A 22,885-nucleotide genomic window follows, 5' to 3' on the forward strand; every position below is an offset into this window, starting at 1 on the left:
TTACCTTCATAAATCTCTCTACATGTGATAACTTTTTTTATCAATACACTCATCCCAATACTTTCAAGTATAAATTTTGTTGCAGTTTTACAACTCAAATTTATATTATACAGTACAGTACAGTACAGTACAGTATGTGCAATTTCAAATGTGACTACATGTCAATAAAAATTTATAAATATCACTAAGGTTTGCTTTTAAAATTTTACTTTGTACATCTCTGACAGAGATACCATTTTACAATGTTAATTACAAATCTTATCTCCCAAGAAAATGAAGTGCTAGTATTTAATGGTTTACCTCAAGAATTTATTTTACAAATGGACTACAGTATTTAAAAACGACATACATACATCAGTAATTCTTTTTCTCCACACAATGGCCACTATCTTCACATTTCTCCAAGTCATCTTTGAAGTTAATGCACTTTACTCTATTTCCTCCAAGTTACCTTCCACATCCTGTACTTCAGCAGTCATGTATTGCCAAGAATAAAGGCAGCTTGCTCATACTCATTTTCCAAGGAATAATTTATCAAATAATATCTTACTACAGTACAGTACTATGAGTAAGTACTCTATTGTAGCCAATCGATACAAAAGACTTTACTTCTTCAGGCCTGCAAATATTGTACACCTTCCCTGTAAGGGCTTTCTTGAATCTGTTAACTTGAGGATAATCTTGACTACAAAAAGCAAACTGTGATAGCTATATCAACACTGTCAGTTTCTAGTTCACACCTTCAAGGCTAACATGTAAGACATTGTTTGTGTTGCTGACACATGTGGAACTTGTAAAACTTCTCTCCTAATTGTGTGTAAAGTGGTTAAATGAGATACAGAAATATCCCAAGCTTCAAAGGGAGGAACCAGCAGGGAGCAAGTGTGAATTAAAAGAAAAGACCAGAATTGTTTTTCACTTTTTATTTTCCTATGGTTTGTGGACCATCATTTGGTTATATTATCTAGTGATTTTTCATTGTAGCTTACAAATTATGTGGCCAAGCTCTCCTATCTTTTAATAAAAATCACGATTCACAATCTGAAAATAATTGTGGTAAAGAGCTAAAGACCAAGTTGTAAAACCAGGGTTGACCAATCTATAATAATTGTCATTGCAAATAATTAGAGAAGTGGAATTTGACCTCTGTAAAGTAGGTAAGTGCAGAAATGAGTGATGCCGCTCCCAGCATCACCCGCAAGTACCGAGATGAATGCCAACGGTAAACACAACACTAAGTGAAGTATGAACTTTACAAGTAGAGGATAGTCTGTAGAAGAAATAATTACAAAACAAAAATGAATAATATTAATCTAGGAAAATGTAAAGTAAAGTAACAGCTGACGTAGTTCTAGCAGAACACTTGCCAATTCTCAGCTTTGGGTATTAATAACATCTTGGGGTTTTTTTTGTCCATAAATATAACTTTACAATTCATACAAAGCTGAAAACTGCCACTATCATCACAAATGCTAGTTCCAACAAATCATACAAGATAAAAAATAATATATTCCTGAGAGAGAAGAATGGATATAGATCAAACCTAATCTCCACCTTAACTCTCATGGTTCACCAGAGCATTTGGGAGTAACAAGGATCCGGCAGACTGCATGCAGTGGTAGGTCAGCTGGCATCCTTTGTGTCATTTGCACTGTCATCAACAAGAAGTCACAGGCATTTATGAGATGGGAAGTTAGTGCCTATAATTTATATAAAATAATGCAAGACCAATTTATAAAGGAAAGCTTTCATAGTCATTGAAATTTCTGTACAGTGTCACATCCACTAATAATTGATGCACACGACACAAACTTCCCTGAAATGCCCGTGCCTTCTGAATTGAATATCCCACGACACTTGCACCTGCCAGATGTATGATAATCCATGGGGTTGGGCTCTGACATACCACTGGCAGTGGTCTCGGGTTGTTTTGGATGATACAAGCGACAGCAAAAGCCAGATGCTCATGCTCCTGCTACTACGGCAACTGGACATTTGTACATGAACCTAAGGAGCAGCCGCTAACTATTGAGGCTGCTTTCACTCGAGTCATCTTTGGGCCCTACAAGTTTATACAAGAACAATGGTAAATGCTTATATGCGATTAAATACCATGGCTATTTACACACGGAAATATATATTAATGCAAGTCAAACTCTCTTCACGTTACAAACAAAATTTAACCAATTCTATATAATCACAGTTGCAGGGTAAAAATTTTAAGCTTTTCTCAATTCTGAAATGGTAAAACAGCAGGATTACATGACCAGTATAGATGATAAAACCTATCTAGATTTTCATAAGTTTGATGCTGACCCTCTAGGAAAAAAATATATAAATAATAAAAATAGTTCTCTAAGCCACTTCCATCCACGACACACTTGGGCTATTGTACCAATATAAATACAATATTATATCATGAACTTTAGCAACTGAACTTCGTAATGCTATTAATTTTGTCCTTGGAGGCAAAGGCTGGCACCCTCGCTAATCCAGGGTAACCCCATCCCATACTTACAAAAGCTGAATTGCTTATTAAAAATCTGTCTAAATTGTAAATGGAAATAATATTCTCCTCAACAAAGAATATAATTGACAGGATGAGCGAGGGCTGACCACATATAAAATTGCCAGCCCCAAGACAGTAATATGATACACCATACACCCTATTTCTTTTTGTTTTTCTGATTGGCAGCTCCTCTTGGTGGCGTTACGGGTCTTCCAGTGTTCAAACCTCCATAGGGGAACTTCTTTTTGTCTGCAGGCTGTTGTGGAGAAAACACACTCAATGAAGGACATCTTGACTTATCTTCAAGCATTAAAAACTAAGCTTAATATACATAGCTTTTTCTTTCTTCATAAGTTCTTTCCTGCTCCAGTATACGGTGACCAGAATCAAGAACAATAATAGTCTTTCTACCTTGCTGTCGTATGTTCTATCTATCCAGAAGTTTGGTATGGTGTTCCAGTTTCTCAACAAGGTCATAGCATATCCATTTAATTTATCCCTATAGCTGTCTAGAACACCTAACCAGCAGTCATCAGCAGGATATCTATCCCACATATAGACAGTGGTTCTGTGGTTTTTGAAATGACCATAAAACCTTTAGTTTTAAATCTCCCATAAGTGCATTGTATAATTGCACTTGCTTCATCCACAATGTATAAAAGGTCAATCCAATTACGTAAGCTGTGAAATTTATGTCAACACTGCAACACCTACTACGAAGGACAACAGCCATTACATTTTGTAAAGATGAAATTGTAGTTTTGAATCCTCAAGTGTGGTAGCTTCTGTTAAAAAATTTGACCTTAGGTGGTCACTGGCATTCGACAGTCTTAAGAACGCAAAAGCTACTCAATCCCGCAGGAATCGTTTTTTCTTGTAAGGTAAACTTGATCTCGTATGCAATGCCTGGGTCAAAAATCAGTCAGCAAACTGAATAATCTATACTTTGTTAATTTAAGCACTGTATGCAGAGGAAATCCATACCATCTGCAATTACTTTTAGCTTAAGCCATAATAAAAGTACCTAAATTCCCGAGTTCAATGTAATAACTTGTACATACTGTAATCAAGACTACTTTGAATATATGTAGTTTTACTAGTCTACAGTGCTATACATATACTTTACTATGTGCCATACTACTGAGAACAGACTGCTTACCTTAAGTATCTGGAAGGAACACATGAGTGTCTCATCTACGGACATCATCGCACCAGCATTGTCAAACTCTCCGCAATAGTTTGGTGCTGAGAAGAGGGTCACTAACTGCCGCTTTGCAAAGAACTCATACCCATCTTCAACAACCTATAAACCAATTAATAATTGTAAATAAAAATACAGTATTTATTAAAGCAGATACAATTAACGACTTCAAACTGGTAATGAATTTAGTTACATTCCTTAACATAATTTAATAATACAATAATAACAAAATTACTTCATTTCTATAATTCATAATTTTTATACAGGAGATGGCAATTTAACAATCTTACAAATTAACTTAATGTACACAGGAAACTGAAGGCCACATACCTGATGAGCACGACAAATGAGGTCGAAGTCATGTTTGTGAAGGAATTTGGCGACAACTTCTGCTCCGAATGTGAAGGAAACTCCTCGATCATTTTCACCCCAACCCATAGTGTCCTGGTCATCACAAACATTATGTTAATAGCAATAAATATGAATGTATCTTAACTGAATATATCGGTAAATCTTTCGCCTAAAATAAAAAGCTACACAAGATTAGGCACAAAAATCTATTGTCATACAAAAGAAAAAAGCACTTTTTAAACCAACCTCCTTAATGACAGTTGGATTATGTGAGTAAATCTTTGGAATTTAAGAGGATATAAATCAGTATTACGAATAATCCTTTAAGGTATACAGTACAGTACACATTTCATGGTAAAATGCAGAAAAATTATTATTCCTCTCTACTGTATATAAATCCTAAACCCAATTAAATCCAACAAGTAGACTTTTGCTTGTAATGAGGTGCTTTAATAAATGCATATGGATAGTGGCACTGTGCTCTAAGAGTTCCCAAGACAGATCTAACTCCTGGTACTGTACTTTAATATCAAGCTAAAGTACAGTACAAGAATTTGACTAGATATTTTATAAAGAATACTTAAGTCGTACAATGTCTGTTTCCATGTGGATCTTGCATTCATCTTCGAAGTTCGTAAAATGATTTTACCAATTTTCGTGTATTCAAAACTTAAGTGATTTCTTAGAACACAAAACAATGAGTTTACATAACTTGATTCAACTATCTGTACGAGTTGTAATTGTCATTTGCTGCAATGTAGAGGTTAAGAAAAAGTAATAAAACTCAAGTTGGAATTTCAGTGTAAATGTTAGTGTACCAGAACATCAAGAGAGTAAATGGACTCCTCTTCATCCTTCCCATGGGTGACTATGATCAATCACTCCAAACTGACTGTGGAACATACAGTACCCGTTAAGCATTATTTTTGTTGCAGAAAATATACCGTTGAGTATTTGTATAAAACACATTTATTGCAATAACTGTTTCAGAAAAGTTTTACCTATCCAAACCCCGAATGATTACACAATTTTCTAAAATAATGGCCAACAGTCCATTTACCACAGAGCTTCTTTTCTCTGGTTAAGATATAATTACACTTCATTCAAAACAGAACACTTCCAGCTTATTTCTAACATTTTAATTATCCTGTATATTACCCTCAAAATTTTTCTGTTACGCAACAATTACCAGTAGCTGTTTTTATCTTTCGATAATCTTATCTGTTAGTTCATTGAACTTAAAAGATCTGGGGCTATCAACACACTATTAAACCAACTCCATTCTCCATTCCTTGCTCATAGTTTGTTCCACTAACTGGAATATTAATGCTTTAGCTTCTAGAATTCCATCCTGACTTCATTTTGATTGGCTTAAACACAACTCTGATTTACACCACAATACACAAATGTCAGTGTCTGGATCTTTCACACACAAGGATTTTACTCTCTTTCTAACCCTCCTGTACACAGTAACTAAAATAAATCCTTCCATTCACTCCGTCTTTAGATAAAATTTGTCATCTACACACAGCAGTTGTCTTTCTTTCTGTGACAATAGTTTAACTGTACTCCACACAAACCCTTTCCTCATTTAATTATTTAGTATACAGTAATTATACGTGTCAGAATACAATAGAACAGTGTATTGTATTACCTTGTCTGGGTCAGACCACAAGAGATCACAGAGTAGACCCTGGTCAGGAACGTCAGTGGGCCTCATTATGCGACGGATCTGTTCCATGCTTTGCAGGTCTGGGCTCAACCCACCATGACAACAGAAGATCTTCTCATCAACAATGGCTGCCACCGGTAGACAGTTGAAGCAGTCTGTGAACGTCTTCCACAATTTGATGTTGTACCGTCGCTTGCCTAAAGGAAAAGAACATATAATAGTACATGTAATGTAATGTATACTGTACTATAATTTAACAAGTACTAATACAAATTGTATCCGTGATAATACAGTATATACGCAAGATGTTAATATAAGTATGTACCGTATATGTATGACCAAATTTTTTTAATGTCACATCTTTGTATTTTACCAAATACTGCACTACATGTATATTATCTGATAAATTGTACAGAACATAAGTTATTATACTGAAAAATCTATTTTGCTACAAATTAAAGGTGTGGCATTTCACATTCCAAAGTATACAAATGTAAATTATATTTTGAATATTCTCGTTGAATATCACCCAACAGTACCTAAAGAAAATATCAATGACATACTATATCTACTGTACACACAATTCATACTATGTATTTCGAATAGGGGAATATTTCAAGAACTCGTTATACTTTTTCTTGATATTATTTTTTCTCTCCAAGACTTCAACACAATACATCCACCTATTAGAGACTAAAACTTACTGAAGATATACTATTTATGTCGAGGATAATGTTATTTACATACCATTTACAACTGAATACTATATACAATACAGTACATATATACCTATGAACAGAAAAGCAATGTTAATGTTGACAGAACACGAGTGTATGAGACTGCACAGAAGTATGTGATTCTTTTCTATGCATATATAAATATTTGGGCTTATGTAATTAGTTGTTTGTATATACAGAGTAACTGTATTGGAAACTTTAATTGTTTTGTGCGCAAGTTAAATATCAAATGATAACCCAATGTGTAAGTCAGTGAATGTGTAATTTGATGTTTATGCGTCCGTGAGTTTTAATGTGTGTCACCGGATAACGAGACATCACTACAGTACTCACACTCGTCGTAGAAGCCGTAGATTCTGTTGATGGAGGCGCACTCGTGGTTCCCTCTGAGCAGGAAAAAGTTCTCTGGGTACTTGATTTTGTAGGCCAGTAGCAAGCATATGGTCTCGAGGGACTGTTTACCACGATCCACGTAGTCTCCGAGGAATAGGTAGTTGGACTCTGGTGGGAAGCCTCCATATTCAAATAGTCGCAACAAATCGTAATACTGTCCGTGAATGTCACCTGTAAAAGAGAGAAGACCCAAGTTATTTTTTTTATAACTAGTGTTTAGAAATATTAAGACAAATTACATATAACTATCGAGGCAAAAGCATATTTTACAATTAATAGTTATTTGAGATGTTTATACTTATTCCCATTTGTATTCATTTTGTAAACATAGTTAAGTATTTTTAGACTATCATCATTGGTAGTAGTAGCAGTACAGGTAGTTCAGTATAATTTCGTTAAGTTTCAGAGATAAGTTGGTTCTTTCCGTGAAGAGGAGTGAGGGTGAATCTTATAAGCGAACAGCGCGTGTCCCTGGGTGGGTGAGGTCATAACGCCGAAATAGACCCAGCGGCGTTGCCACCAGCCAGTTTGAACCTATGACCTTGAATAATGCAACACGCCGTAAAAAATTAGCCTACCTCCCTATTGCTCTTTAGACTACTTGGTGATTAACACCCAAAACTAGTTATATATATATATATATATATATATATATATATATATATATATATATATATATATATATATATATATATATATATATATATATATATATATATATATATATATATTATATATATATATAATACAGGGGTAATAATAAACTACAAAGAAAATTTATACTTGTGGTTATAACATAATGGTCCACTTTAAAGCTTTCGTCAAAGATGGATAACACCTACAAACTCGTAAACACTTGTGGACTCGTTCTGAGGTTATCGAGGCAATAATAAACTATATAAATGTCTCTAAAATACCACATTTATAGTCATGATAAATCATGATGAAAAACAGCCAATGCCATTAACGACCACCACTACACAACCCATAAGATTACCTGGTTACCAAAAGTAACACCACAAACCATTACCAAGGTCACTCGTCTACCGTTGCACCATACAAGAGCCACTTAACGACCATTACCAAGGGCAACGATTATCATAAGAGATGGGCAACACTGCTTTACCGTACTAATGGTCTACCATGATGTGGGCGGGATATGGTGGTGGTGTAGGGGAGGGGAGGGGTGGTGTAGGGGAGGGGAGGGGAGGGGGGTAGGGGTGGGAGAGGGACGGAGGTAGGTCCAAGGTGGGGTATTGATCTTAGTGTGGGAGCCGCCTTAACGTCCCGTTGCAGACACCCTCCTGTCAACCCCCTCACACACACTACACTACACTACACTTTACACACTGAAAGCAATAACATCGCCTTCACAAACCAATCAACCTACCTATATGAAGTACCATACACTTGACAATTACATCGCCGCCACACACCCAATACATCAGTTACATAACCAATTACGTCAACCACACACCCACCAACATAAACTGGACTAACTACATCATCTACATACTCTTACATCATTATACACTTTAGTTACCATTGTACATCAAGTTACCACCTTGCACGGTCACAAGTCAAAATTCTCCGTTCCGCAGAATTCTTTGGTCCTAGTATTAATTAGTAACTTTATTTTTATTTTTTTATTACAGGGAATAGCCCACCCGGGCACAGGTCATCGACCCACAGCGAGGCCTGGGGGCTAACATTATCCATACATATCCATACAAGTAAAACCAGGTACAGTATTAGAAACTTTTGGTTTATATCATGTTTCTATATTGACGGAATAAAATGACAGGTAATTTGCTCCCCGCCCACTCGTGTTTTTCTTAACGTGTGGTGTGCGTGTCTAGTACAGTACGGTAGTTGGCAACACTGAGCAGCGCCCCGTTTTGGGTAACAGGTAAATAAGGGATCACCTGGGGGCAGCACTATGGTTCACGCCCCACTGGTCTCTCTCTCTCTTCTTATGTTAAAAAATAAACTTTCTTCCTTAAGCTTCTGGTGGCTATATTGTTAGCGTAAATATTAAATGATTAAAGATACAACCAAGGCTTCAATGTCTTCATTTTCTAACGATGAAGCAGAGTAAAAGATGAACAGGGATGCCACACGACACTCCTTACTACCGATACAAAATGAAATGATGTATACGAGAGGTAACAAACCCGATGATTCTCTTGCCAAGACGAACAGAAAAAAGTCCCAACCTTAGATCAGTTAACCCTTAAATCGATAAAGAAGCTCCTAATACCCAAAGAGGATACAAGAAAACGCCCAATATCAATATCAGGATGCGTCACGGAATGAACTTAACCACACACTTACACTTGAGCTCCGATATACTCAAGTGTTGCTTCAGTCAGTCCTGCTAATAACCTTACACAACAACCAAACGCCGGCCCCTACAATCGTGCTCGAGACGCAGCCAATACCTGGTGGTAAAGTCAGCTACACCCAAAGGCTTACCATCCCTGACTCCCTTACCACCACCACGAAAGAAACCACCACGCTAATACCGCCACCGACCCCCCCCCCCTCACATAAAACTACCAGAAAATAATTAAAAACTTTCACTAACTAATTCAATTTCTTCTGTTTCTATACACAAGAAGTACCCGAATGGCTTTAAGCTCCTCATATATTACAGTACAGTACAATATTTTACAATCTAAGTACAACCTGGCTGGTTATGTATTGGTATGCTTAACCATTACTATTATCTGATCACCTACTCCGTTACAATCCATTTACATTTCCACTTATATCGCCAAAATTAAAACGATATGGGTTGTAGACTTTAATAATACATCTTTATTTTGTGATAGTTTTTGATGGTTTAAGCTTGGTGGAATGGGTTAGTGTAGCCCGTTACTCGGTAAAACTGTTTATTGGCCATAAACTCGAGGCGGCTGATGGACGTCACGTTCCTGCCCGCCGTCTGAGTAAGCCGGGTAAGCCCTAAGTATCTACCCCCAGATAAACCGGGTAGAATCCTCCTCCCAAATCTACGCCAAAGTAAAATCCACGCGAGGGAGGAGTATCCAGTATTATCTTAGCACCCCAGGAGTTGCAGCAGCGATAGTCAAGTGACAGTATGAGCTGTGAACCAGGGAATCGTTACCACCCTAAACGCCATGTCATTATGACTACAACTTTCCAGACTCCTACACTTCCTAGAGAAATAACATTTTGAACTACCAAGATTACATATAATAGAATAAAGATGGCGTACATTTAGGCGAAATAATCAATTGCGTGAAATACCCAGCTGTAAAATTATCCCTTCGCTCAGTAAAAACTTTACATATACTGTTCCATACCTAAAACCAACAATACCTAACAGCCTATCGTAAACCCCAATTAGCGTTTCCAAGCAGTATTACTCAATAATTCACACCAGATGTCTGACAACACCCCCAGTTAGTGTTATTGTGTCATATCTAAGTACAAGTTACAAACACTAAGGTGAGAAGAAGTCTTACTAATACAAAATGTGTGAAAGATTACAAACAGGAAGTGGGTAGTGACGTCAGTCTTCCCTGTAAGTAACGAAGACACTACCCAACACCTGCCACCCGGAACAACTCTAACATTCACAAATTCAGTTTCCTCACTCTAAAAATCAGAAGCGTCAATCTTGGACACAAGACGTAGGGCAGCAGGAACATTACAGGCACGCAAAAACCTGAATTACCTCCCCGTCTGGCGGCGCGGTAGGGCGGGCAGGCAGGCATCCTTGGGCGAGGTTACCAACTATCAGTACCCAACATAAAATACGAGTTGAGGAAGTGCCAAGGCTGGTGGTGCTCGACGTGTACAACCAAACACTACATCTGCAACGTCAACCAAACGCTCCCCTCTTATCCATGACATACTATTCAAGTTTATGATCAACACACACACGCACTGTAAGATGAAGCTGTTCATTAATATCCAACATTAAATCAAGCTGCATGCAACTGTGAAATTTATTGAGGAACATTATGTTGAACAGTAAAGAACCTCGTTAAATTTTGATTTGTATTGTTTCAATTGTCTTAGTTTCAGTGCGCGTTATGCCAAAACATCTAGCTTGCATACATTGTTCAGTAATATAGTATTGTATACAAGCGTGTCATTTCCAGAGTAGTCACGTATAACCAACCACCAGTGCTCTGACGACGCAGTTCACCACCAAAGGTCAATGGAAAGTTCATGACCACTGTATCAGTGCACCGAATGACCCTGCATCTCATTTACTCCCTTCACGCACACACAACTGCACCTTGTCACACTCACTAACGCCACAACACTTAATACCACCATCTACCTTTACTAACATCACCACTTGCACCATACCTACCAGTGACGAAAATGATTTGCAAACCCATCCTTACCATCACACCAAGACTTTCACATTAAAACACTACCATCTGTCTAAGAGTATTTTATGGCCAGTACACACACAACTGTTTAGGAACAAGTCCTTTGAACAATGAGGGTGTTAAAGGAACCATCATCATCAATAAATCATCATCGACAGTACAAGACAATACCATCAGTACACCATCACAAAACCCATTACAACACAATTAGTACTACTACCGGCTTCCACCCTACCACTACCTTTCACCTTCACGTGCCGAGACAAAAACAGAGATGAGGGGGAGGAAGTGTTCAAAATACTTCCTCTGGTTCCGCCCTTGGTGGAGGCTTCTGACTGCTGTCGATGCTCTTCCTGGACAGCTGCCACGCGGTCAACTCCACTTCACGGTTCAGGGTCTGGGGGTTCACTGAGTATTTACTTTACCTCACTGGTACTAAATGAAGTTAACTTAGACCTTGTGCACACTTTATGGACGTTATATCTGTGCTATAGCTTAAGTCAACCAAACAACTGCTTATTACCACATCTCCACTTACGAGTGAGGTCCATCGTAAGAATCTGAAGGCTCGCTCCAGCAGGCGTGTGCACTTGTGGTAGACAATTCAGTGTTCAGGCCACATAACGGTATACAACCAAATTTAAGATAACACTGGCATTTTATGGTATACAATATCTGAATATTAATTACCCAACAGCAGCATCAAGCACGTACTGGGGCCCACAACAACAACTAGCTGATGCCTCAATAAGCCATCAGTCACGGTATGATGAACACAGGCTTAATGTTAGGGTTCTCTTTCATGAGCAAAAACTCCCCCACGAGGATCTGTGTTTGATGTCACGGCGGCGGCCCTCACCCTCCCACAACAAGGCCACGCAACTGTGATCATTACCTGACCCACGACACCACCATGATTTCGTACTCACGAACACCCAAACTGTTGCCTCTAGTAAGATTCCAGGGTAAGTTTCGCCTGACCTTCCACTCACACTTATATACCTTGGCTTTTTAAAACTTATGACTGTACCTTGTGTGCCAACATCTTCATAAATGGCCTCTCACATTTGCCAAGATCGTGCACGAAAATTAATGCACTTCATATAATTATGAACTACCACATTCTTGCTGTTTACTTATAACCCTGTTCGCCATATCCCCCATTTACAAATAAAGAACCATACTGACCCGTATTACTTTCTGTTTATACCCACAACCACCTATAAGCGCCCACATTAAAGCTTCTTTCTGAACCATCCGTAAAGTTTCCAATTCAGCAAGAGATAAATGGCTGTCCACAGGGATAAGTTTCAAGCCGTGAACGTTTCCCTTCCATAATTAATCACCTCAAGCTAAAAGGATGATGTTCAAAACAAAACTACGAAAGTTTTGTACAATGAACGAGAATGAGTCGTGGAACATTAAAGGTGCACTGCTGTGAAGAAGCAGCGAGCGTGAGTACTGTAGGTGTGTTAGGCCAAGGTGGTGAGAACAGGCCTCTTCCCTGGCTACTCAACCTCCTCCGGGTGTGTCGCGTAATGCGTATTGATCTAGATCCCTCCTCCAGCCTCCCTCCTCCCGTGCGTCACGGTCAAGGTCGTGTCGCTGTCACACACCTAACACCCAACCACCGGCGTCAAGGGCACATCCTCGGGGGGGAACCAATTAGCTGAAATCCACGCGTGTGCGGGAACGGCACAAGGTCGATGGTCCTCACCAACCAGTCAGCGGTATCGATCTTTCAATACCATGTAAATTTCAGGTTAATGGTCGTTAGATTTGAATTGTACGTGTGGGAGGGATCACTAACAGACGTCACCGTGGGCGAAAACCAATAGGCGCCATGCCCGCACAAGCGTGGATTATACCTAAGCGAACCTGAGGAGAAAGGTGAGCACACGGCATTAACCCGATCACTACGGTTAACCTTACTTAACCATCACTCATATTATGACCTCTCTCCTGCCATTCTGGTTGACTCGTACTGACGTAATTGGTTGTGGCGTTGACGTCATCTTACCTTTGTTAATGGATGCCTTATTTTTCCCGACACAATCCACTCAGCGAGACTCATCATGACTTGATGTGAAGGTCAAATATTTACCAGGAAGCAACAGAAACAAGACCAGTTCATACGTGGAACTTTGGTTTTCAGTCACACCGATACATATATATTTCTTTTGAACACATCTACAGTAAATTAATCTGCTATCGATGAACTATGAACAAAATATCACAGCCAGTACACCCCACCACGAGGAAAAATGTTCACCAAACACCCTGTACAGTACAACACATTTCTCAACTTTCTATGTAACATCGATCAAGTGTACCAGCCCCGTCAGCAGTTCCCAACATCATTTAATCTCACATTGGTGCTCGCTACACATAAGCCGTTAAAAACACTTGTTACCCCCGTCACGAGTCTGAGGGAGGGGGTAAGAACCCATATCTAGCACACGCTCACCTCATCAGCTGACATCCTCCAATTTGTTCAGGTTTCACGTCAAGGGGATAGGAGGAGCCCCCGTTAGGCTTAACAAGACGCGCGTCACCACCTTATCTCCCTCTCTCCTACCTAACACGTTTTTATTCATTTTTGCTTTAATAACTCTCCTTTACCCTAAATATTCCATCAAATTTAACGGATTATATGGAGAGAGAAGCCCGCTATATGAAGGTTTCACTATATATCAACATATTCCTTTCAAATACGTTAAATTTAAGTCCTTGCCGTAGCTATGCAGTGAACAGTGACGTAATGATGAGAATTCGGACCCGGAGCCGAGGTTAGGTTAAGTCTACTTACTAGATACGTTCTCTTAACACCAATTATTTATAGGACAAAACTTCTCACAATATTATCTTATCGTATCGGAAACTCTCAGTGTGTCAGGGTTTGCAGAGGGCCGGCGGTAAGTGGGTGGGTAGTGTAGTGGGGTACCAAGGTCCAAACAAACAAACAAACACACGCGCGCACACACACACCTGCCTACCTACTTTTCCTGTTAACACATTCTCTCCACCACCGCTGAAGAGCCTCACCACGCACACTTTCCTTCCTGTCTTGATCCACCACCTGATACACGATGACTAGACGGTTCTCTCCCTCACATTAAAGGTCGAAGGTACACCCGAGAAAACACAAAACAGGAAGTTACAGTCAGCAGCCATTTAAAAAAAAAAAAAACGCTCTTCCTACCACGACGCTACACAATGACAACAATATATACCAGGGATCACTTTTTTCCGTCAGTACCTTCGACCATGGCTTAAACATCTGCACCATTATCGTCTCTTATCATCATTATTAGGGGGCTGTGTTGTGTAGCTCTAAGTTAATACAGTTTATCATCCCAATGCGGTACTATTTTTCAACAAGGAATACACGGCGCGAAACTTAACATGTGCCAAGAGCAAATGTATATCTGCCCAACACCTTCTTCCACACTTAACAACCTCCACTTGTTCGGCATCGTTAAAAGTTTACTACTCGGCCGCTTTGTGGTTTATGCAAAAACTCGTTAACATTGATTACTAGGGCAGGAGGACTCAGGAAAGACCAAAAATAGCGCAGAAAGCAAGACGGAAACACTTACACAACAATTATTTAGACTTAACTTCCACGTTTTCAAACTCGTTACCAATAGAACCACGTGTTTTTATTATTTCCTGGTCCACGTCTTCCGCAGCGATACGTCACATTATAAAAAATAAAATAAAAAATAAATAAATAAACCGACCCATAAACAGGACAGAATCAAAATAAAACTCCGAAATGCCACCAACTATTTGAGTGATGCGAGAACATAATTATGACACCGTGATACCCGCTGCTGCCCCCTGAACACTTCACCTTTCAACAGGGATCTCACACTCACACACACACACACACGCGGTACACCTCCATAAATTTCACATACTAGTGTTAACAAGTTCGCACTCCTATCTTAATTTTAACTTCACGGCAAACTGTCACAGACTTCCCACGTGGTTCATATATACTCGCCATTCTCGTTGGACCTTATTACGAACACCAAATCTCGCCAGGACCCCCTTGATACAATGAGAGGGTTACTTACAACCAAGAAACTTTACACCGTCTGCTTGGATAATTAATCACGCCAAAACCCGAGTATAAGCTCAACACACCCACACCGTATGTTCAACAACTGAATATAAATTTCACCAAACTCGCTTTACTACATCACTAACGAGCGTCAAGTATGTGTTTATAGTGATCATTGCGGCAGAAACTTACCCAGAGACACGTCCTATAACACAAACAAATTTATCCCCATTGAGGTTGGATGATGGTGGAATAAAAAGTGATTTATACCTCGTCAATAGAGAGAAAGGGGGGAGGGGTGCAGTTGTTTTCTCTCGCCTCCCTCCTCTCTTGTCTGTGTTTATGTACTTCTCTCCCTCTCCTCCTTTCAATGTTTATCTTTTTCCCTTTTCTTCTCATACCGGTCTGCCTGTCTGTCAGTATTTACCTGTCGCGTCTCTCACCTGTTTTGCCTGTCTGGTTCTCTTGGCTCTGGTCTTTCTCCCTGTGTCTGGTAGTATACTGTTCCTTTTCCTATCCCCTGTCTGTCTGTCTCACCCACTCCCAAAAGGTTAATGGCAGGTCCTATATACATAAATTACGTAAAACGGACCCACGAGCAGTCTTACAACAAGCCAAAAATGTCCACAAACAAATGTCACAGAGATAGTAGAGGCGTGTGCACTAACGCGCCCCTCCGCCCACCATTGTTTTACCCACTTTAAGTAATGAGACAATAAAAAATGCTACGTCGGGACTTCTTGATCCAAAACTCCTACCTACTTGTGTGTGTCGCACGTGGTTGTTTGTCACCAGGTGCCAAAAACACGAAAACCCCTCACTCGGCTCAGAGACCTACAGTATATAATTAACTTTTTTTTCCTATTTACATCCTTGTTTACAGGTCACCAGGTCTCGTTAGCTCTGGTCTCAATTAGTCTTACGGACGAGGAGACGCAGGCACCCCCTCCCCTGCGTAACAAGCTTGACAAAACACCTGAACCTGCGGCACAAACACCACCTGTTCTTACCTGGGTAACAAGGTTGACATAACACACGGATCTACGTCATTAACCCCCGTGGCACCACACACACACACAGCCTTCACCATTAAACCAAGGCAGCTCCATAATAAACAACGCAGTCTTGGTAAAATCACCATTGCTCTCCTCTTAGTCACAAAGCTGCCATCTAAATCTACGCCACTAACCTACGCAGCGCCATAGTAAACAAGGCAAGTAGTGAAGGATGATGCACGCACACCTAATAAGGGCGTCTTCCATTGTTTTCATTTTGTATTGATGAAAAATATGAATACAATGAGTACACGTGATAAACTATCTCCTCCCACCCTACAGGTGTGGACATTTGTTTATCGACTCCACAACTTAGGAAACGGGTCGAAATCACTTTCATTGATTACAAGGCAACAAAAGCCACTCCTGGGAATGGCAGTGTCTAAGACGAAGGTTCGAATCCCGGGTGAGGACTGTTGTAACACTAATAAATATGAACTCAAAAGGTACATGTAAGAGCGGAGGCCCTGTTATCGATCAGGTTCCTTCCCGTGTCCTCCACCCTTCCCCTCCCGCACCACGACTTTATCCACCTCACCATACACGTTCTTACCCTCCCTAGCCATCCAGAACCTCACCCTTCCTCAACATACATAACCTTAACCCTCCACCTCGACCGCGTCTCTTGGAAGGGCACAGCAAACTACCAACCACACAATTTCCATCTTATCATGATTACACACTTCCATTACCACAGTTCTTGCTCTATTATTCCTGCAAATTAGACATTTCTTTAGTCAGTTTAAATTAATGCCATCAAGCTGTTTTACCACACCAATCAAGACAACACACTACACCTCGCTCCACCAAGGACATACACACTGTTTGGGGAGATCCAACCATGTGGGAGGAGGAGGAGGCACCTATCACATACACCAGAATTTCCCCCATAACGTAACCGACCGATACTTTACGCTCCAGCATCTAACTATACCGCCCTTCTCCCCACACTTCCTGATGAGCATGAGCACGTCCTCGAGCCTACAAGTGTGACTGACTACGTATTCACTCGGGTAAAACAAAAGGCTAGATCTCTCACGGAAGCTTAACTCGTCTACAACACAGCGAGGCTTTCTTTATCTCTATGAGGTTTCAGAAGCAACTTTACTGGAAAAAAATCTTCCTTCCATTCTTGTATTAGTTACGTGTCTATTCTGACGCACGTGGTGAGGTGCTATCTTGGGATTTAACCTCCAACACACAATATTCCGACACCGGGGTAGACAGACTGCCCTCCACAGAATACCAAGGACACTAATGTGAAAGAACACAAACTTCCTATAATTAAAATATCCCACCGGATCTAACTGATAACCCGGAACACATTTTACCCAGGACACCTCTGAAAGCACACACTTATTCCTACAATGGGCGCAGGAAGACGAGTATGTGAGACGACACTAACACCTCATCAGGGACAATTTGTATGTGAACGTAAACCCGAGTTCCTGGCCCGGAATGTACTGTGGTGTGTACCTCAAGGCCGCGATATGGGCTGATTGCCGCCTCATCTGTCTGGAGGTTACCCCCGTCGTATTTTTTTCCCCCACCCGAAGGTTATTTCTTTTGAGGTTTTACCCATATAAACTTATTTCTCCACGGATGAAACCCCCATCACTGTTCACCATAAAATTAATTAATTTATATTCTGACTTCAATTAATTATTCCATTTATAATTATTGTTTCGTGACTTCTGATTACATAGAACAATCATTTTATTCCTAAAGTGACTAAGACCTTAAACGCAGCCAAAGAACAACTTTTGTTAACGACTACACAACAGTTAGTAACAGCGGGAGAAAAGAAAGGAAATCCATATTAAGTGAACGGTAAACAGGCGTAGATCGCCAGCAGTGCACAACAATATATATTAATTCTAAATATAAAATGACCCGGGTGAGGGTTACCGAAGTAGAATATTAAAAAAGACAAACGTAAAAGGTCAACGGTTGTTAACGCCAACACCATGCCAGGGGTTATAGCGTAAGCTTCTCTCACTAGCTAAAAATAATATCCACAAGAATATATACATCAATATCTCTATACGTAAATACAACATCTCTTACTGGGGGTGTGCGAGTGAGTAACAAAGGTAAAGCATAAACACCAAGTTCATCTATTTTTACCCCAAGTTACCTTACACTCCTCATACTGTTGTTAGTTTATATCAGATACTGACCGTCTAGTGATATTTTACTGTTTGAGAGTATATTCCTGCGGTAAGAGATTTCTTTCCACCTTTAAATTTACAAAATCATCCAACCTATAAAATAAATTTATATACCAAGTTGAAATGACTATTACTGTGCTGTACTATTGTTAGACCCACCATTCACGGTGTCACCCACTTAGTATTACCAACTCGAGAAAATAAGAATTTACTACTTCGCTAGCGAGACCTTGGCAGCTGTGGGAAGTCAGTCAGTTAAAGGAAACAGACAGTCAAGAATGTTGGCGAGAACAACAATATTGTGGAGGAGTAAACAGTGGGAAACGAGTTGTGTTGGTAAACAATCCTTGATGATGGTGGTGACGCGTGGCACCCGCACAAAGCCTTCTACTCGGCACAAGAGACCCTGTTGTCATGACGACAAGGGCAGCGCCTCGTTACCATGACAACTTTTCAACACTACATGGCAAGATCCTCGAACACAATGCGAAATGACTTCCCTTCCTATTATACCACCACATTAAGGGTAGGAAGCTAGCCAGGCGGGTTACGCCACTTGCCCTGGCCTTAGCGCCACCAAGGTAGAAACAAACACTCACGACAGGAAGGTAAAATACAATATACAACTTACAACTAACCAATTACAGTAGACCATTGTGTACAAGGTCACCGGCAGCCCAGGTACTTCGCCAGTGCCACCTTTTTCCGGGTTTTTGTCAGTGTTGTCATCTAACATTATCATCAGCCATTTTCACCATAAACTAAGTCGGCTGTATGTTTAAAGCATACACCGTAGTGGAGTAACTAATAAATAATACCACAACATCCATTACGGAATACAACCTTTCCCAATCAGCCACTATAGTCATACCTATCAGCGAGTGTGGAGTAACCCCCTAGTAGGTGGGGGAGACGTTCCAGCCACGTATTACAACAGCTAAGTGTTGTGCAGGTACCCTCATGCTGCCAGCCAGCATCATAATGATGTTAGTGCCGTATACAGAGGCACAGACCGTCCACCACCACAACTGTCTATAAGTGGGCAAGCAGGATGTTGGTGCAGCGTCTCTCACTCCCTCCCACAACACCTTTCATATTGAATTGAAAGTTTATTTAGCCAGAAAAACACAGATACAGTGGATAATAATAACAAAATTAACATGGCTGAGCCAGTTGAGAACCTGAGCTGCCTCAAATTACACACTATAGACATTTAAAGCTAAATTCTGATAAATTTACGGCCCTGACATAGTTACACGTCACACCTCCGATATCCTTGCACGCCAAGCATAACTCACATACTGTACTTGCATTTGAGTCACGGCCTTGACACGGTGACAAGTGCCATGCCTTCATGATACAGTTACAAGTTATAACATTTAAAATTGTCATTTCTTATAATGATCGTCATAACTAGCCTCGGTCATTAAACTAACCTTAGTCATTGGTCAGACGTAAACAACTAAATTTATACTTTTAACTTGTATATACAATCACTCATATAATTAAGATTCAGAGTGTAAACTTGATGTTTTGTATTTTATCGTTTACATTTTTAAAGGATAACCCCAGTGTGCTGTGGGGGTTTTCCTCGTACAGTGAGGATAAGTCACAGGCTTCCACCGCAAACGAAAGGAAACGTCATCCGGTTTTTTCCTCGCCAAGGAAGTGTCACACTCACACAAAAGGAATTTCCGTTTTCCAACACTAACCTACACCATTCCTAACCTTTCTACTACTCACTAACGCGTCCGTACAAAACTATTGAAATTAACTCAAGATAATCTTTCATCGTCTTTTCGCTAAATCCTAAGCGGATTATAACTACCATTCTTGTAATTGCACAAACCATCAGAACATTACACCTTTACTGCTGTGTCTACGCTATCACTAACGGGTGCGTAGTCGAGCAAATGGAACCCACTTTACACTGGACTGCCCAGACGCTGGTATTTCAAAGGTATTGTTAATTTCTCCAGAAAACTTGGGATGGAGGGACGATAGTTATGGTACGAACTTCTTACCATTTCCATAACCATTTGACGGTCATTGTTGTGCTCTTGTTCAAGGAGACGCATCAAGGGGGCGGGTTCAAACTTGGCACAAACTTTTTGGTGTGTGTGTGTGTGGTGTGGTGTGGTGGGTGTGGTGTGGTGTGTCGATGTGTGGTGTGGTGATGTGTGGTGTGGTGATGTGTGGTGTGGTGATGTGTGATGTGTGGTGTGGTGTGGTGATGTGTGGTGTGTGTGTGTGTGTGTACGCGCGCATGTATGGTTGTAAAGACGTTTGTAGTGTCTATGGATCCAAAACTTGTGTTTAGAATTTCCATCTCTGACATTGAACACAAACAAAAAAACCAAGTGTGTTGGGAAGACATCTCCCCAACACACTACATAAGCGTCTTTTCTATCCCCTACAAGCTCCAAAACACAATCCCCAAGCACTTCGGGGAGTCGGAAAATGTCTCAAGAATTTTAAACCATGCGGCAGTCTCATATAGACATAATAAACCCTTTTGTTCAGCATATTAAGTCGTGAGTCGGCCAGGCCCTCATTTGGTCAGTAATGGGGGAGACTTACCGAAATGAATGTGTACGTGTTAGTCCAGTACTGTGAACAACGCGAATTGTATGGATTGTCACTCGTTAAATCCTCAATAACAGGAAATATTGTACGTACGTACGTACGTATGTATGTATGTATGTGTGTATATGTATGTACAACTGGCTGAGGAGGGGGGAGCTGTTGCCACTAAACACCTACAATAAACACACCGACGCTTCACAACACCGCCCAGCACCAATCCCTCCCTCCCTCCATTTCTTCACCTTATCTAATTATCTCGACCCAGCACAAGTGTAAACAACTACTTTACATCCCTAGCCGCAACAATGTCATACACGCCGGTTATTCATGTATCCGAGTGTAATTTAATGAGTAGATAATTAATGACTACTGATTGCTTCTCCATTCTTTCGTCACTCACACACACACACACGACCAAGGGTTTTCTATACACATTACGCACATCAATTCAGGGTCACCGGAAACGAAACCTTTCACTCTCACTTTTGGCTCATCTCGATATACGTGCCAACAGCGGCCGGCATAAAATACACTCCTAGATAAATAGTAAAACAGATATCACGACAAGCAAGATGTGTAAGACAATAAATAAAGGAATATAAATACCCCCCCCCCTCCCCCCAAACACAAAAAAGTGAGGTATGTGTCGCACGAACAATGGAGGAAAAAAAGACCACGAATAAGACAATACTGCACTGGATACTCCGCAAACCAGGTACAAAATTTCCCAATTCCGTATTAAAATAAAAACCCTGATGACGAAACAACAACACCGGACCCAAGACCAAGATGGCGTACAGCTCAAGGGTGCCTCTTACATGATCGAGGAGGATCCTGTACGTGGGTCAACCGCACCGACCATCACACAACCGGTGACCCCCTCCCACACACTCTTGCAATATACACCTGCCAATGAACCCACTCCTTAATGAACTAATACCACAATAAAACAGCTCACGGGCACCACTAACAATTCCCGTAGTAAAATTTTAAAGACCAGCCCATCTTATAAGAATTAACAGACGAAGTGGGCGTGTTTACCGACCATATACACCACTACCTCATCACCCACGTCATGAGGCTCATGGGGTGACGGATACACAACTCAGGAAGTAACAAACATACGCCCACCTCTAGCACCTGCTTGGCATCCCTTTGTCCAGTCTCATCCTGATCCGATTGGCTACCACCATCCTTGCTACTGTATAAAACATTATTACACCTGTGGAGCAACCATTGTTGTATTAGTCCCACGTTTAACATTTTCATATAATGTGACGCAGATGACTCGTCAGTACAAGAGTCTAAAGGCGCAACACCCCGCCTGCTGGTGACCCACGACACTAAAATGATAAAAATACTACTAACACTTGTCAACGTGTCACTATCACTTATCAACACGCGTCCAACACTCGCGTGCTGTCGGCTGCTCCACCACCCGTCATCACAGCCCCGAGGTCACACCCTCTACCTTCACAATATACTGTACTGCCTTTACCAAGTTCTGGAAATGTGTTAAGTTGTAAGGCTTCTCGTATCCTTTGGTCCCCGGGTGCAGTTATTTAGTGCCACATCACACTAAGATAATCCTCTAGTAATATGTCAACATTCCCAAACTTCCATCTGGTAACGTGTGAATTTCAGACAAGTGGAAGCATATTCTGGTATATATTATTACTTTATCTTCTTACCGTCCGCCTTTTTCACATTAACAGGGATCCAACATGTTACCCATCTACTCCACGTTGCAGCTAACACAAAAACCACC

General features: G+C 40.5%; 1 protein-coding gene across 1 annotated transcript in view; it reads right to left on the minus strand.

Annotated features, from left to right (window-relative positions):
• Window positions 1-908: 908 nt before the first annotated feature.
• Window positions 909-22,885, minus strand: part of LOC121875106 (serine/threonine-protein phosphatase alpha-2 isoform) — a 72,519-nt gene continuing 50,542 nt past the window's right edge. The window contains exons 3-7 of the mRNA XM_042379466.1: window positions 6,804-7,034; window positions 5,716-5,930; window positions 4,041-4,154; window positions 3,669-3,812; window positions 909-2,765 (exon numbers count right to left, since the gene is read on the minus strand). Coding sequence (XP_042235400.1) covers window positions 2,667-2,765; window positions 3,669-3,812; window positions 4,041-4,154; window positions 5,716-5,930; window positions 6,804-7,034 — 803 coding nt within the window. The 3' untranslated portion in view covers window positions 909-2,666. The remainder of the gene's footprint in view (window positions 2,766-3,668; window positions 3,813-4,040; window positions 4,155-5,715; window positions 5,931-6,803; window positions 7,035-22,885) is intronic.

This window comes from Homarus americanus, unplaced genomic scaffold (assembly GCF_018991925.1).
Source record: "Homarus americanus isolate GMGI-L3 unplaced genomic scaffold, GMGI_Hamer_2.0 scaffold36970, whole genome shotgun sequence".
Taxonomy (NCBI): domain Eukaryota; kingdom Metazoa; phylum Arthropoda; class Malacostraca; order Decapoda; family Nephropidae; genus Homarus; species Homarus americanus.